The sequence below is a fragment of the Thunnus albacares genome, chromosome 2 (assembly GCF_914725855.1).
Source record: "Thunnus albacares chromosome 2, fThuAlb1.1, whole genome shotgun sequence".
NCBI lineage: Eukaryota > Metazoa > Chordata > Actinopteri > Scombriformes > Scombridae > Thunnus > Thunnus albacares.
Genome location: NC_058107.1, coordinates 21393619 through 21407999, shown reverse-complemented (window position 1 = coordinate 21407999; position 14381 = coordinate 21393619). Strand labels below are relative to the sequence as shown.

At 37.1% G+C, this 14381-nt stretch overlaps 1 protein-coding gene across 3 annotated transcripts; it reads left to right on the top strand.

Moving 5' to 3' along the window:
* Positions 1-4885: 4885 nt before the first annotated feature.
* On the top strand, positions 4886-12185 carry rfk (riboflavin kinase). 3 transcript variants are annotated; one of them, XM_044372845.1, is made up of 6 exons: positions 4886-5050; positions 5323-5456; positions 7334-7485; positions 9829-9931; positions 10054-10245; positions 10280-12185. In XM_044372845.1, the coding sequence occupies exons 1-5, from the start codon at positions 5019-5021 to the stop codon at positions 10224-10226; spliced, it is 594 nt and encodes a 197-aa protein (XP_044228780.1). In that variant the 5' UTR covers positions 4886-5018; the 3' UTR covers positions 10227-10245; positions 10280-12185. The 3 variants fall into 3 exon arrangements, with proteins under 3 accessions (XP_044228780.1, XP_044228772.1, XP_044228763.1); XM_044372837.1 differs by having other exon boundaries at positions 10054-10265; positions 10300-12185; XM_044372828.1 differs by having other exon boundaries at positions 4887-5050; positions 10054-12185.
* Positions 12186-14381: the final 2196 nt, after the last annotated feature.

Below are 14381 nucleotides of genomic sequence, written 5' to 3'. Positions count from 1 at the left end.
ACATTATAAGGATACGTATTTATATAAGCCCCTTCCCTCTCCTTTCTTAAGAGTGGATGAACAATTATTGTATGGGTCATAATGGATGACATGGATCATTTATAAGGTAAGGGGAGAATGGTACAATTGTAACATCACCACAATTGTAACACCAACCCCATTTTTTCTAAATGTAAGCATACACTTGTGACCTCATCACGCACACAGCCTCACACACCTATCATCTTAGTCCATTTAAAAAATCCGAGCTGTCACCTGTCGAGACACAAACGAAAATCTACTTTTGTGCAAGTGAGTTTTCTAATAACTTTCCCCCCCTTACCAGTTCAAAAGCTGACAACTGTCCATTTTTGTAGAATAACCCCCTGACGGTTTGTCAGCATAGACTTACTAGCTTGTGCACACCAGTGGGTTTTTAAACAGGAAAGGCGTGGTGGCGTCTACGGTACAGTCTTAACAGATTGTGCTGCGCCACTATGACGCTGTCGCCATTACGGCTCAACGGTCAGAACGGCGGAGCCACAGAAGAGCACTGCCTGTCAGATCCAACATGGCCGCCCCAGTGCTACAGTTTCTTCAACATAATATTTCGCCTAGTAACGGATTCTCTTCTGTCCACAGACTCACATTCCTGGGAAATGTTTAATTTATTTTAAAACTATTATAAAATTTCCCCACAGCTGCCAAGTTGTAATAGGCCTAATGAAAAATACATTTTAGGACTGGTAAAAGTCAAGTTATGTTTATATTTCAGATCATCATGTCCAAGACGTGTCCATAAACCCAGCTGTATTTATCTGTCACAGACAATTAGGATGCCCTACGTCCTCTGCTAAACTGCTTCTCCAGTATTGTGCAGTGGATGAATGGCAACTTTCTCACATTGAACGAAGACAAAACTGAAGTCACAGACTGTCAAAGTGATGAAATCGTAAACAGACTCGGAAATCTGGCCCTACAGGTAAAACCAAAGGTGAAAAACCTGGGTGTCATCTTTGATCCTCAACTTTGAGAATCATATCAGCAACGTTACTAAGATAGCCTTTTTATCCGTTTAGAAACATCGCAAGAGTCAGAACCTGCCTCTTCTTAGATGATGCTAATAAACTGTCTTATGCCTTTGTACTCCCACGCTTAGATCATTGCAACGCACTTTATACTGCCAAAAAAAACTATTGTTCGGCTGCAAGAATTCTAACCAAAACCAGTAAAAGAGGTCACATTACTCCTGTGTTAGCATCTTTGCACTGGCTCCCAGTATTGTTGAGGATAGATTTAAAAATTCTCTTACTTGTTTTTAAAGCTCTGGATGGGCTAGCACCTTCCTGCCTGTCAGATCGCTCCCTCAGATCTCATGGTGCTGGTCTGCTGAGGGTGCCAACAATTTATCGCACTGTTAGAACTGACCCGCAACGTGTTCCGCATCGGCGTTATAAATAAAAAATAAACATATAAACAATGCGGTGTCTGTTTACTCGATGATTCAACTTGCACTTTAGAACAAGTGAAGACATGTCCACCATACTACACGTGAAATATTTTTCCTGTAAGTGACACAGTCTCTGAGTTACTTAGCAAAAACAAAAAAACAGTTGTGTCACTTCTCCCTAGCTGCAGCACGTCCAACTGATTTGTTTGTGAATGTGTAGGCATCATGTCGTTATGGAAATCCTGTCAGCAGCTCTCATGCTCTCAGGTGAGTTCTTATGTCATAGTGAAAGATGTAGCCATGAGTTGAGGAGTCGAATGAAAAATAATACAAAAAAAAAAAAGTTTCGAGATGATTTACAGATATCAAAGTGAAAGAAGCACAAAGCTACAGAATCTCAGGTGAAGTCTGAAAACTTCACGGCAGAGAGCTGGTTCAGAAAGAGCAGCACATTACCTTCAGGTTTCCATACTTAAATTTTCTTATTGCAGTTATTGTGAACGTCTATCATAGGTCAATTTAAAATATTGATTTATATATATTAATATAAATTCTTTCCTGTTATATCAGCAAATACATATTCAATAAAGTAAACTTTTTGTATAGTCAGGCTCTTAATGTGTATATGTGTACATATGCGTGTATATGAAAGAGAAGAAATAGATGGAGGCCAAGTGCTGTCCAATTTTTTTTTTTTTTTTGAAGTCCCGATCAAAGTTAAAACCAAATCTATGCCCTTTACTCATTTTTTTCAAAGTTGCAAATTCTCTTTTACATCCAGTCAATTCACAGCACTGTTCAGTTTTAATTTTTAGTTGTTTTTTATTTTGTTTGTTTGTTTCAATTAATTCATCCTCTGTATAAGGTTGCAAAAATGGCACGGGCCACTTTAACAGTGGAAAAACAAAGTTGAATTGTACTTATCAGTTTCTCCGACCCAGATAATATTTAAACTGCGGTATTACACTGTGTCAATTTTAAAAGGTGAAGTTAGGTGTGAATTAGGTGTGACTTGCTACTGCAGCAAAAGATATATTGTCACAAAAACGTTCAAATCACAGTGCTAGCATACAACATATGTAACAGGAGAAAAGAATTTACTGTTGAAGCCTTGAAAATAGCCTCAAGACAAATCTATGAGATGAAATCAGAGTCATTAAATGTGAGAAACATGAAATAGGCATAAATCCTGCTGTGACTGTGATTTTCAACTTTTGTTCACCTAAACAGCAGAGCAGATAAATGTGTCTTACCTGTGACTTTACAAGCAGCAGGAATAGATTCCAGTCATCTCTGTCTGTCCTCGTACCTGTCTGATGTTCCTCAACCTGTTGGGTACACCTGTTCAGGTGTGTCACATCAGTACATGGGAGTCACAGTTGGCTATGAAAGTACAACTTCCTGTCAGTATTTTTCAAAGTAAAACCATTTCTCATGCACCTAAGCCTGGTGAAGACGAACAGAGCTTTTATGTTTAACAAGGAGTGAAACAGTACACTACACACATTTCATTTGTATCATTGGTCTTTATAATTCTGTGTGCAATAGCATGCAATATTGTATCCAAAAATACATGAACAGTAACACAGGTCAGCCACACCTTGAAATATTTAACCTTCAAATATCAATTGAATCATTATCTTTGATACAATTGTTCCTCACATTTAGGGTTGGGTCGTTAATTAAAGGATTTATGGTTGTCATGGCCATATAGTATCGGCCCAAACTGTATGAGTATACGAGACGTTGAGAAAAAGCTGCACTGTTTTATTAACAGTTGATTTATTACAAACATGTACACTCCTACGGGCTAATGATTCTGTTTAGAGCATGAAATTGCCTTAAATAATGTTCATAAAGTCTGTGACCCTCCTTAAAGATGGAATTCATTTCAATCTCTGTTAATCAAAAATGTGACCATGCACGGAAACCGCTAAAATTTAGTCCTGCAAAAGCCATAATATAATAGAAAACAATGAAATGAAGAAAACAATGCTGTTTCCCTGCAGTCTGGACACTCAGAGTTACAATGTTCACTTATTTAGCCAGCAGGAGTAACTGTACTGTACCACTGCCAAGATTATTACAGGTTTGTGCTTTTATTCTGAGAGCAAATGTGTTTGAGTAGATTTGTTCTCCAAATTGGGACACACACTCAAAGGCTTTTTTAAGACCATATAAAGGAATCAAATTACTTTTTCTCTTTATTGATATGACATTTATGGAAGAACTTATATGTATGTATATATATAGAGAGAGAGAGAGAGATGTACATACACACACACAACGTTTGCTTTCAGTCCACAGATTTGCATGTTTATTGCTGCTCTAATGTAGGTAAATTTAACCTACAGAACTTCAGGGCAGATTGAATTATTGTGGTGTTTCAGAATAAGAAAACAGCATTAATACATCTTTAAATAAAGACTGAATGGTTCAAATTCATAATGATCTCTTTCTTGTATGTCCTTAATGTTTATTTTTTATTTTTTGCCTGCAATAATATACATTTTTACATATGGAAAAAAAAACAAAGTATAATAGGCCTGCTGATATATTTTCAGTTCAAATTTGAAAAAAAAAACAACTGTTTTAATGAACCCAATTTACATCACAATATATTTTTTTCTAATTTACTAGCAGGTAGTCTGTCTGGATCATGGTTTGGGTGCTTGGCAAAGTATAGTCTTCTTGTCGCCCTCTTGTGGTTAGACTCAAACACCAACGAAAGCACCAACAAACCTGTCAGTAACCTATAAAGGGTTTTTGTATATTCACTGGAACTTTGAAGTTAAAAACAATAAAACAATTCATTTTTTTATAGCTTGCCGTGCACACACACCTCCCAAGAGGAACATTTTAGTAGCTTGAATATCAAAACACCCAGCTGAAAACCTCAATTGTACTTCCATTGATTGTTCACACTGGTGTTAACAAACTGGACTTTACATTTCACATCCCTCATTTAATCCCTGCACTGGTCACTTTCATATATTTCACCAAACTGGACATAACATTGTGCTTCACATTCAACCTCCACTGTTACATAATTTAATTGCACATGTCACATTTAATTTTTACAGTTGTCAGCAATTGTTGGTTGGTAGCGCAGTCCATATTTACTCTGTGCAGTCGATATTTCATTTCAAGTTTTATATTTCATTTCAAAATTATTATTATTCTGTTCTGTAAAAAGATTTTAAATTTTTATTTTTTCCATTTAATTTTAGTGCTACTTTATTTCATTATTTCATTATTGTTATTACCTTACTCTTGTTATATGTTTATCCTTCTCTGTTGTGTTGTGAACAAACGCCAAGACACATTCTTCGTTTCTTGCATACTTGGCTAATAAACAAATTCTGATTTTAGTGAACGCCTCATTTGTAATGGCTATATTTCCTACAACACCTGAAGGCAACACATGACTCTGCATGGCCCGCTTTGGTCACGCGGTCAATGACGTTAGCAGAAGCGTAAAAAGCGCTACGGACGTAGATGTGTTCGACACACCAACACATGTAATTTTACCGGCTCTCTGTCAGCACCGGGGACTTGATTTTGATCACCACAGCGTGAGTGGACCTAAATGACAGCGGGGACTGTCATCTTTAGAGTACTGTAAGTTACAACAGAGACTTTTAGTTAAAACCGTTTCAGGGACAGTTTGCCTGTGAGCTAGCCGAGTCTGTTTAGCTAGCATAGCTGGTTAACTTTTACCGTCACTGTTAGTGAGAAACGTTCAACTTTAACCTATACGCCCGGTACCCAGGTACCCGCAGGTAAAGCTAAATACAAGGGCGGACTTTGAACTCTACAAGGGTAAAACCTCAGTCCTGCTAGCTACCAAAGAGGTGCCGACAGAGTAGTCCGACTTTCTTGTGTCTTTCGAGGTCATTCTGTGCGTCAAAGAGATCCAGCTGTTACCGGGAAACTAAGTTAGGCATGAAGAGCCTTCCGTACTTCTGCCGGGGAGAGGTCATCCGAGGTTTCGGGAGAGGAAGCAAAGAACTGGGAATCCCCACGGGTGAGTTAATCATCATTAAGAGTCTTTCCAGGAATATGTAACCTTATCTTACGTAGGTAGCGTTAGGTCACTCTGAATCGCTCTTAACGTGGAGTCAGAGAAGCTGAATAACGGTTCATAATTAAATTTAACATCGGCAGTCTTCTGTTCTCAGATACATTAACAAATACTTCAATCATACTGGTTACTAATGTGTAGTTACAGACCCAGGAACGATGAATGGTGCTGATGACGACACCACCTTTTTACGCAACCGGAGCACATTGGCTCTTTTTTTTTTTTTTTGACTGCAGTGGTAAATGTTAGTTGAGTAACAGCATCTGACTAATGGTGAAAACTGTTATTTTCCGAAATAAAGGATATTATGTTTCCAGAAATTGGTAGTAACGCCACAGCATAACTAAAATGAACGGACGAAACTATGCAAATGAATATTGAATAAGTTGGACACATGCTGTCGTCTGAATAATATCTCTGTGTCAGATCTGTTGAAAAGCAAACGTGATCCTCCTAATGATAAATGTAATATTGTTCTTCATTTTATTTATTTCCTTGACATTTGCCCTCAGATATGACAAGGAAAGTTGGGTTTAGAATATTTTGATGGTAAATCAGACCCCCATCACCACAGCGTTCATTAACACACATCGTTGTGTTAATGACGTTTGGATTTGCCTGATAATTGTAAAACCATATGGAAAGTTGCTAAAATGTTTTGGCAACCAATAGTTAGTTACTCACTTTTTGTAGTTTAATATATTCTTGTTATTACTAGAACTGCAATGATTAATCGATAAGTCGTCAAATATTGAATTAATTGCCAACTATTTTGATCATCGATTGATTGTTTGGAGTTTTGTTTTGTTTTTTTAAGAAAAAAATGTACAAATTTTCTGATTCCAGCTTTTCAAATTTTAATATTTTCTGGTTTCTTTAGTCCTCCATGACAGTAAACAGAATGTCTTTGAGTTGTGGACTGTTCGTCAGGACAAAACAAGACATTTGAGGACGTCATCTTGGGCTTTGGGAAACTGATCCTTCACCGTTTTCTTTTATAGACCAAACAATTAATTGGTTCATTGAGAAAATAAGCAATTAATCGATTAATCGATCATGAAAATAATGGTTAGTTGCAGCCCTAGTTATTAAAACTGTCGACAAGGTGATAAGAGAAACCTCGGTCAGATCCCTTTTTAGATGTTTTTGATCTAGAGGGAACATAGAAGTACACTGAATATGATTTAAATGTTATTAAAAGTCGTGCGAGTCGTTACCAGACCAATATTACCATGCAGATAATCTGTTATTGTCTTACATGTCAGCCAATAAGTAGCAAGAAATTACAGTACAGATACAAATAAATGTTTATGGTTACTTACAAACCCATCACCATTACATACTCACTCTCAGTCACAATTGTATTTAAAAAAAAAACACACATTTAATGTTAAACAGTTAATGGTTTAATTTTTTTTGTTTTTTAAGATAGACTTGTTGGCTGATATAACATCAGATTTTATTTATGGATTTTTTTTTTTTAACTCTCAAATATTAATGTTGATATCAACTTCAATAATCCATTATCAGTCTATATAGACTAACCATGTCGGGCTTGTAGGATTTGTCTTCTTACAAATTACAACAACCAGGTAAAAGTTTTCTCTGAACAGATAATGTTCTCTGGTTAATTAAAACTGACACAAAAACTTTATCTTTATCAAAAATTGTATCTGCCTTGAAGTGCCTTTGAGCAACACATAAACTTGATTCTAGATGAGATGTTCTCTAGTTGAACTTACATCAGTAGGACGTGCTGACTTTTCTTTTTTTTGTTGTTATTGTTGTCTTCTTCCTCATTTTCTCCCTCACATCTCCAGCCAACTTCCCAGACTCAGTGGTGGACAACCTCCCAGCAGATATCAGCACAGGGATCTACTATGGTTGGGCCTGCGTGGGTAATGGTGACGTCTACAAAATGGTGATGAGCATCGGCTGGAACCCTTACTACAAAAATACCAAGAAGTCCATGGTCAGTACACAGCGTGCACTTGTGTCTAATGGCTTTTAGTTCAGGCTGTTGTCATTGTTTGACTTAAGAGGCATGTAATGTAATCATTCATATACTTAAAATTAAGATATGTTAAGGACTGTTGGCCACATAGTTTGATAATAGTTGTAACACTTAATTTGCAGTTGACTCATACATAATACGCATCTTATATTCAGCATTTTATTCCCTTCTAATCTTTGAAAGCAACTACAAAATGAAGTGACAACTCACAATTCTACTTTGTTGTCAGCTGTGTAACATAAAGTACAATTTGCAGTGAGGCTATAGGACTTTAAGTTCCACTGAGCTGTAATTTAATTCTGTAGTCAATGAACATGAATGAGGCATTACTAACTGATTTTTCTCAAATAGTTTTTGACAATCTAGGGTTTTAAACCAGTGGTGGTCTTGTCACAAGCCCACTTCTTCCACAGCCATGGCTGGAAATCCAATTTCACCCAGTGGGGAAAAAATCAATTGAAAGAAGCAGTGCTGGGGGGGTATACTGATTCAGCCAGTATACTGGTTTTAATTTCACATATGATATGAATTTATGAACTTAGTAGATGAAATAAAATGGTTCATGTCTGCAAGTTTGGATAAAATGACAAGATACACACTGAGTAGTTTTCATGGAGTACCGCTGGATGATAGAGACTCACATACTGTAATTCCTCACACAGCTAAGTGTTGAAATCACATTTTTCTTACCATGTGTAGCTGAATCTTTCATCCAGCCGGCCTCGCTCTTTTCCTCCAGTTGATTTTGGTGATGGGTGGTTCAGTGAGCCAGCAAACTGCCCCGGATATAGATCTCTATACAGTTAGCTATCTTGCTGCTACAGGTGGCTATTTCCTGTGTTTTACCCTCATTCAGACTCTGAAACAAACTTACATAGCGATTCATGTAAGCTCTATGTACTCCTGACAGTAGGATAAACCTACACCCAGTCATGATATATTGTGAGACTGCCTGAATCTTAAAAAATGCTGTGATACAAATTTTTGGTCCTACCACCCAACACTAGAAAGAAGATGAATAACTGCTCATTGAAGTTATGTTATACTCACACAAAGAGCAATGGATGTACTCATTTATTTAAGTATTTATGAACAGACATCATGGTTTCATTCAGTTTCTCATAAATTCTACCTGTAGTTTTTTTTGTTTTTTGTTTTTTTCAGGCTTTTGCCTTTATTTGACAGGCAGTATAGAGACAGGAAATGTAGAGAGAGAAGGGGTTATGATGTACAACGTGGGTCCCCCGGGCTGGGAGTCAAACTGTGGACGCTGCAGTTACTATATCTGATATGCACTTTAACCGTTACACCACCAGGCGCCCTGCCTGTAGTTTATTAAAAAGAAATTATTGTCAGTGTCACACTTTGTCTCATTTGAAACTCTGTTTCACAAGAGGAGAAGAAGATTTCTACATGTTCTCCTTCACATTGTTTCTCTCAGTTTTCAGGAATGTTAAACAGGGGTCATCGTAGATTTCCTATTATTTTAGTTAAAAAGTATAAATGTCACCCATTAATAGCATGCCATACGAGTAGTGCTCATGATAATTATGGCCAGACAATCATTTGATTGTGTCTTTACTAACATTGCCAGAGGTCTAGGTGTCACACTGAATTGGTCTTTTAAAAATTTCTGTATTGGACAGAAAGATGTTGGAACAAATTAAATTAAATAGTTTTAATTTGGTGTGACTCCTGAACAACTCAACATCAGCATTTAGGCACAACAACATGAAGAGAGAGTCTCTATTCATGTGACCACCACTGAGGGATACTGAAAACTGTTCTATCACGACGAGTATAACGACCCAAAGAAGCACCTCACATGTTCTCGCTGTTAAACCACTGTGATGTCAGTCTTGCTCATGGATTTGTTTGCAGCCACCAATTTCAGACATTGATTCAGCAATAGGACATAGGATGTAAGAATTGGGAGGAATAATGACCGTCCTACTAGAGAGGGTACAGTCTGAGGCTTGGTGATAAGTTGCTTTCTGAAGTGAAGACAAAGTTCATTGTAAAAGGTTGAAAATGTTTCAAGCAAGTTGTGGCAAAAGTCTGCAATGTAATTCACTTCTGTGTTGTTGTATTGTTACACGTTTCAGTGACCACAGTAACGTGGAAGCACTTGTTGTAAGTGAAGTTATCAAATTCATGAATATTGTCCCCTTATTTGATTATAAAATATTATTGTGCACTACACTCACACTCCATACACAGCCTTTTTTCTACATTTATTTAGAATCTTCCGTTTGACATTTACTGTACATTACATATGACTTTTTCCTTTTTTTTTAATAGGAGACTCATGTGATTCACACGTTCAAAGAAGACTTTTATGGTGAGATCCTCAGTGTTGTCATGGTGGGCTACATCCGTCCAGAGAGAAGCTACGACTCACTTGGTAAGATAACTTCCTCACAAACACACATGCACACCTAAACTCTCATCTTCATGTGCCAAGATCTCAAGTTTTCCTGTACCACCAGGTTAGTCTTCATCTATCTGTCAACTCTGTCCTAACAGAAGCCCTCATTGCGGCCATCAACAATGACATCGAGGAGGCCAAGGTCAAACTGGAACTGCCAGAGCATCTCAAATTGAGAGAAGACAACTTCTTCACCAGCACCCCCATCTTGTCTTCAGCCCCGCCCGCCACCACCGCATCCACATCACAGACTATTATGAATGGCCACTGACAGCTGGCTGTGACTACAGCACACACACACACACACACACACACACACACACACACACACACACACACACACATCAGAACAACACTGAGATTTCCGTGTACACACATTTGCGTGCGTATGTACTCATTAAAATGCACAACCTCATTCTGAGAGCGCTTAGCTGTTGCCATGGCTCCTCATGGACATAATCATAAACCACCAATTTTTTTTTTTTTAAATTGTATTCCTCTTTTACTTTGTCATTGTGTCTTTGATCAGTCTACCGTGGTTAAAGTGTGAACTGTTAAACTTCTCGTTTCGGTTTGTTACAGAGTATGTTAATTTGTATATATTCACACCAGATTGCCTCATCCAACAGTATGACTGTGCGTTAAACTCAGACACAAAATATAAGCAATGTTGTAATAATCTATATATAAAGAACGTCACAAATAGACCATAAACTCAACTGTGTGAACACTATCAAGCCAAGGTCATACATGTTACTTTAGTCCTTTTTTGTTGAGATTTGTTTTGGCGTCAGATGGGTGGAGAGAAAGTCTGGGCATTATTGTCTGTAACAAAAACACAGGTCGCACAGTCAGGTGACTTTATGCAACAGTGTAGTAAATGCATCTGTCTGAAGACAAGGAGAGTCAATTATGAAATCGTGTAAATTTAACATATCCTTTCATTTCTCTCTTGAGAAAATGTCTTTTCCCTTTCAGTGTGACACAAGCCCTATAACTATATAATTATTTTAAATCATTTCAACATATTCACCCTTTGGAATTAAGTGGCACTGTAGTACTTATTCTTTCTTTCCATCGTCAGTCTGTTGGGTCGGTAGAGATTTGTAGATGATCTGTAGGCAAGTTTTTATGCATGTCAGTTAAGTTTTTTCCCCCACTGCAGCACATCTGGTTTGTTACAGATAGTAAAACACTGATAGGTGAGATGAGAGAAAGAAGAATGAAGTCCACAGCTCCAAGAGGGCAACAATCCAGTGAATTAACACATATTCACACCATTACAAATGAAAGGATGATCACGCAGAAGATCAGCCTTTCAAATTTTTAACAAATATATTCAAATACTGTGGAGAAAACTCTGCACTGCTAGAGGAGTACCTCTTTTAGTCTTTTTTATTGGGCCTGTGTGTGTGTGCCTGCACCTGTTAAATGAAAATTACATGAAACTGTCAAACACACGACTGGAACGATGTACAATTCTTTGAACCCCTGTAAAATAATTATTTCAACTGAATGAAATATATGAGTCTAGCTATGTGATTTTTTTTTTGGGATTTTTGAATCTGTGTTGTCAATACAGATTACTTATTGTCGATTCTTTACTTATTAAAGTGTTTATTTAGGGAGCGAAAGAAATGACTGCATTTTATGAATGTTGACATTAATCATGCAACAGTAGCTATGATTCTCTGACAAGAAGAGCTTAGCTGTTTTTTGCAGGCACCTTCCTGTTTTCAATCTGGTAGCTTTTTTTATATATATATTTCCTTTGAATCAGTTTAGTTTCCTTGCTAGCAGTGAAATAGTGTTTAATTATGTAAAAGCCTGAAAATTGTTATTCAGGCCAACTAAAAAATGAAAAAGCCTATACTGGAAGCAGTACTTCACTGTAGTCTGTTATCTAATCCACTATTACATAAAGCTTTTATATGTTGGTTGCTACATAAGACATGTTTATCTAAAGCACTTAATGTACAGAAGAAACCTCACTGTAACTTTGGATTGTGATGTGCTGCTTCTTCAAACCTGTCGATTCTTTACAAAGAGATTTTAAGATGAAAGTTTGATCCTACTGAAGTAAAGCAGCAGGGTCAGATGTCTTCCAGACATCACAGAACACAGGGACCAGGGTTACTGTATGTAGAGTTAAAAGGTTCAACGCCCATTTTATGTTTTCATTCACGTGTTTTATATAATTTATTCAAATAAATCATTTGATCAGAATACATTTACATGTTCATTTTTTATTATGCCTCTGCACTGGCGACAGCTATTTTCGGGTTGTCCGTCCGTCCCATTCTCATGAACATGATATCTCAGGAATGCCTGGAGGGAATTTCTTCAAATTTGGCACAAACGTCCGCTTGGACTCAGGGATGAACTGATTAGAATTTGGTGGTTAAAGGTCAAAGGTCACTGTGACCTCACCAAACATTTTTGGCCATAACTCAAGAATTCATACGCTAATTTTGACAAAGTTTAACAGAAATGTCTAATAGGATAAAATTATGAAGTGAGGACATTTTATATCCAAAAAGGTCAAAGTTCAACTTCATTGTGACATCATAATGTTCTGCAAAAACACTTTTCTGGCCATTATTCAACACCATAACTCAGGGACAGGAGGGGAGATTGTGACTGTATTTCACATTTGCTCAGACACTGAATCGGTGACACTAATCTTGGGTGCTCACCTTGAAACTGTGGTGATTGTTTAGATCTTCTGTGCTGCCGAGTTGAAGATGTGTGTGAAACGTCCATGTTTTAGATTTTGTTTCTTTGCAGCAACATCCATATCTGAAGCTTTGTCTACTGTTGTGGCTACAACTTTGTGCTCTATCAGAATCAGCTTTATCAGCCAAGCATGTGAACACATACAAGGAAAATACACTTAATACCTTTTATTAAATTCCTTCAAAGTCTTCACTACAAATATTAAATGAATCTGGACAGACATGGATGTAAACTGCAACTTGACTAGTTGGTGTAGGCATACTGTGAGGCAGTATTTCTAGTTTCTATGCATTAAGATAATGTGTAATGAAGCTATTTAGTTGAAAAGCATGAAAACCAGAAACAAATACTCACATTGACTATATTGTAATAATTTCATTAAAACATGTAATTAAGAATTTAGTGATATTATACTTTCAAGACTGACATTTTCTACCTTATTTTATTTACCTTGTTTTCTCCTTAAAACTTCTGTAACTATAACTACTCCTATGAATACTGTACTCCTGTCAAGTTTTCTGTAAATGTAATCTTGTCTGTAAATCCAGCAGAGTGGAAATAGCTTTTGAGAATAAACCACATTTTCCTGTCATTTCATGACAGGCCTGATAATGCATCTGGCCATGTTTACTCTGTATATCAAATTAAAATTAAATTCCAACACTTTGGGGATGTGGATGTGTGTGTGAGAGAGAGAGGGGAGGAGATACAACAGCAGATGTCCCAGAGTCAATGTTGTGTCTATTTGTTGAGTCTATTATTAGATAAGATACTGGATACAGCCTGTTCCTCCAGGCACTCAGTGTAAAGGTTATATTACGAAAATCAGACTTATGTAAGAGGCTTAAATAATTTGATTTAACAGTTCTTATGCAGATTAAACTGGAAATTTGTAACCTTAAAAGCAGTCCTTTGGTAATTATTTAGGATTTTAGGATAATTTGCTTGTGTAATTGGTTTGACTTTCTGGCTCAGGAACACAATAGGCAGAGTTGGAGGGGACATCAGGAAAGTACACCTGAGTAGTTTAGTCTTCAGCTTATTTAAGAGGCTTCCTGTTTGTAACCTCCTTCTCTTCTCTTCCACCCAGGCCTCCACCAGCCAGCTGGGTCAGGGTTTTGTGATTTGTTTGCACTCATTACACACTACACTCATCCACACACTGCATTCATTACTGATCTAGCTGACTAACATTATTATTATATTACTTTATCTTAAATTGACAATAATGTTATTTCTAGAAACTTTATACATGTGATTCCCTTTTTTGTCACTGACTTTGAGCCAGTTCATAAATTACAACACACACTTTCTTACATAACGCAAATGCCAACATGTGTTTGAACATGTCACTAAGCTCAATCACAGGTGTTGTGGCAATTTTTGCAGTTCCACTCTGACAAAGAGGAACAAGACAAAAATCTCTTACAATATTGTCACACTTTAATAAAGCTCAGAGCATCATGTGTGCACGCAGGCTCAGTGTTTGTGTTAGACAAAGAGTGAAAAGGCAAAGTCAAACACATATATACAGACATAACTACACCTGTCACAAAGGCTACAGAGCATTCCTTCATCCTTAAAAGCAATTTATTGGTACAACAGTCAACCATTTGTTACTGGATGGATTACTTATCAGCATCCATCTGCTGAGAACTGGAAGCTGAAGGCCGAATCACTCAGCTTCGCT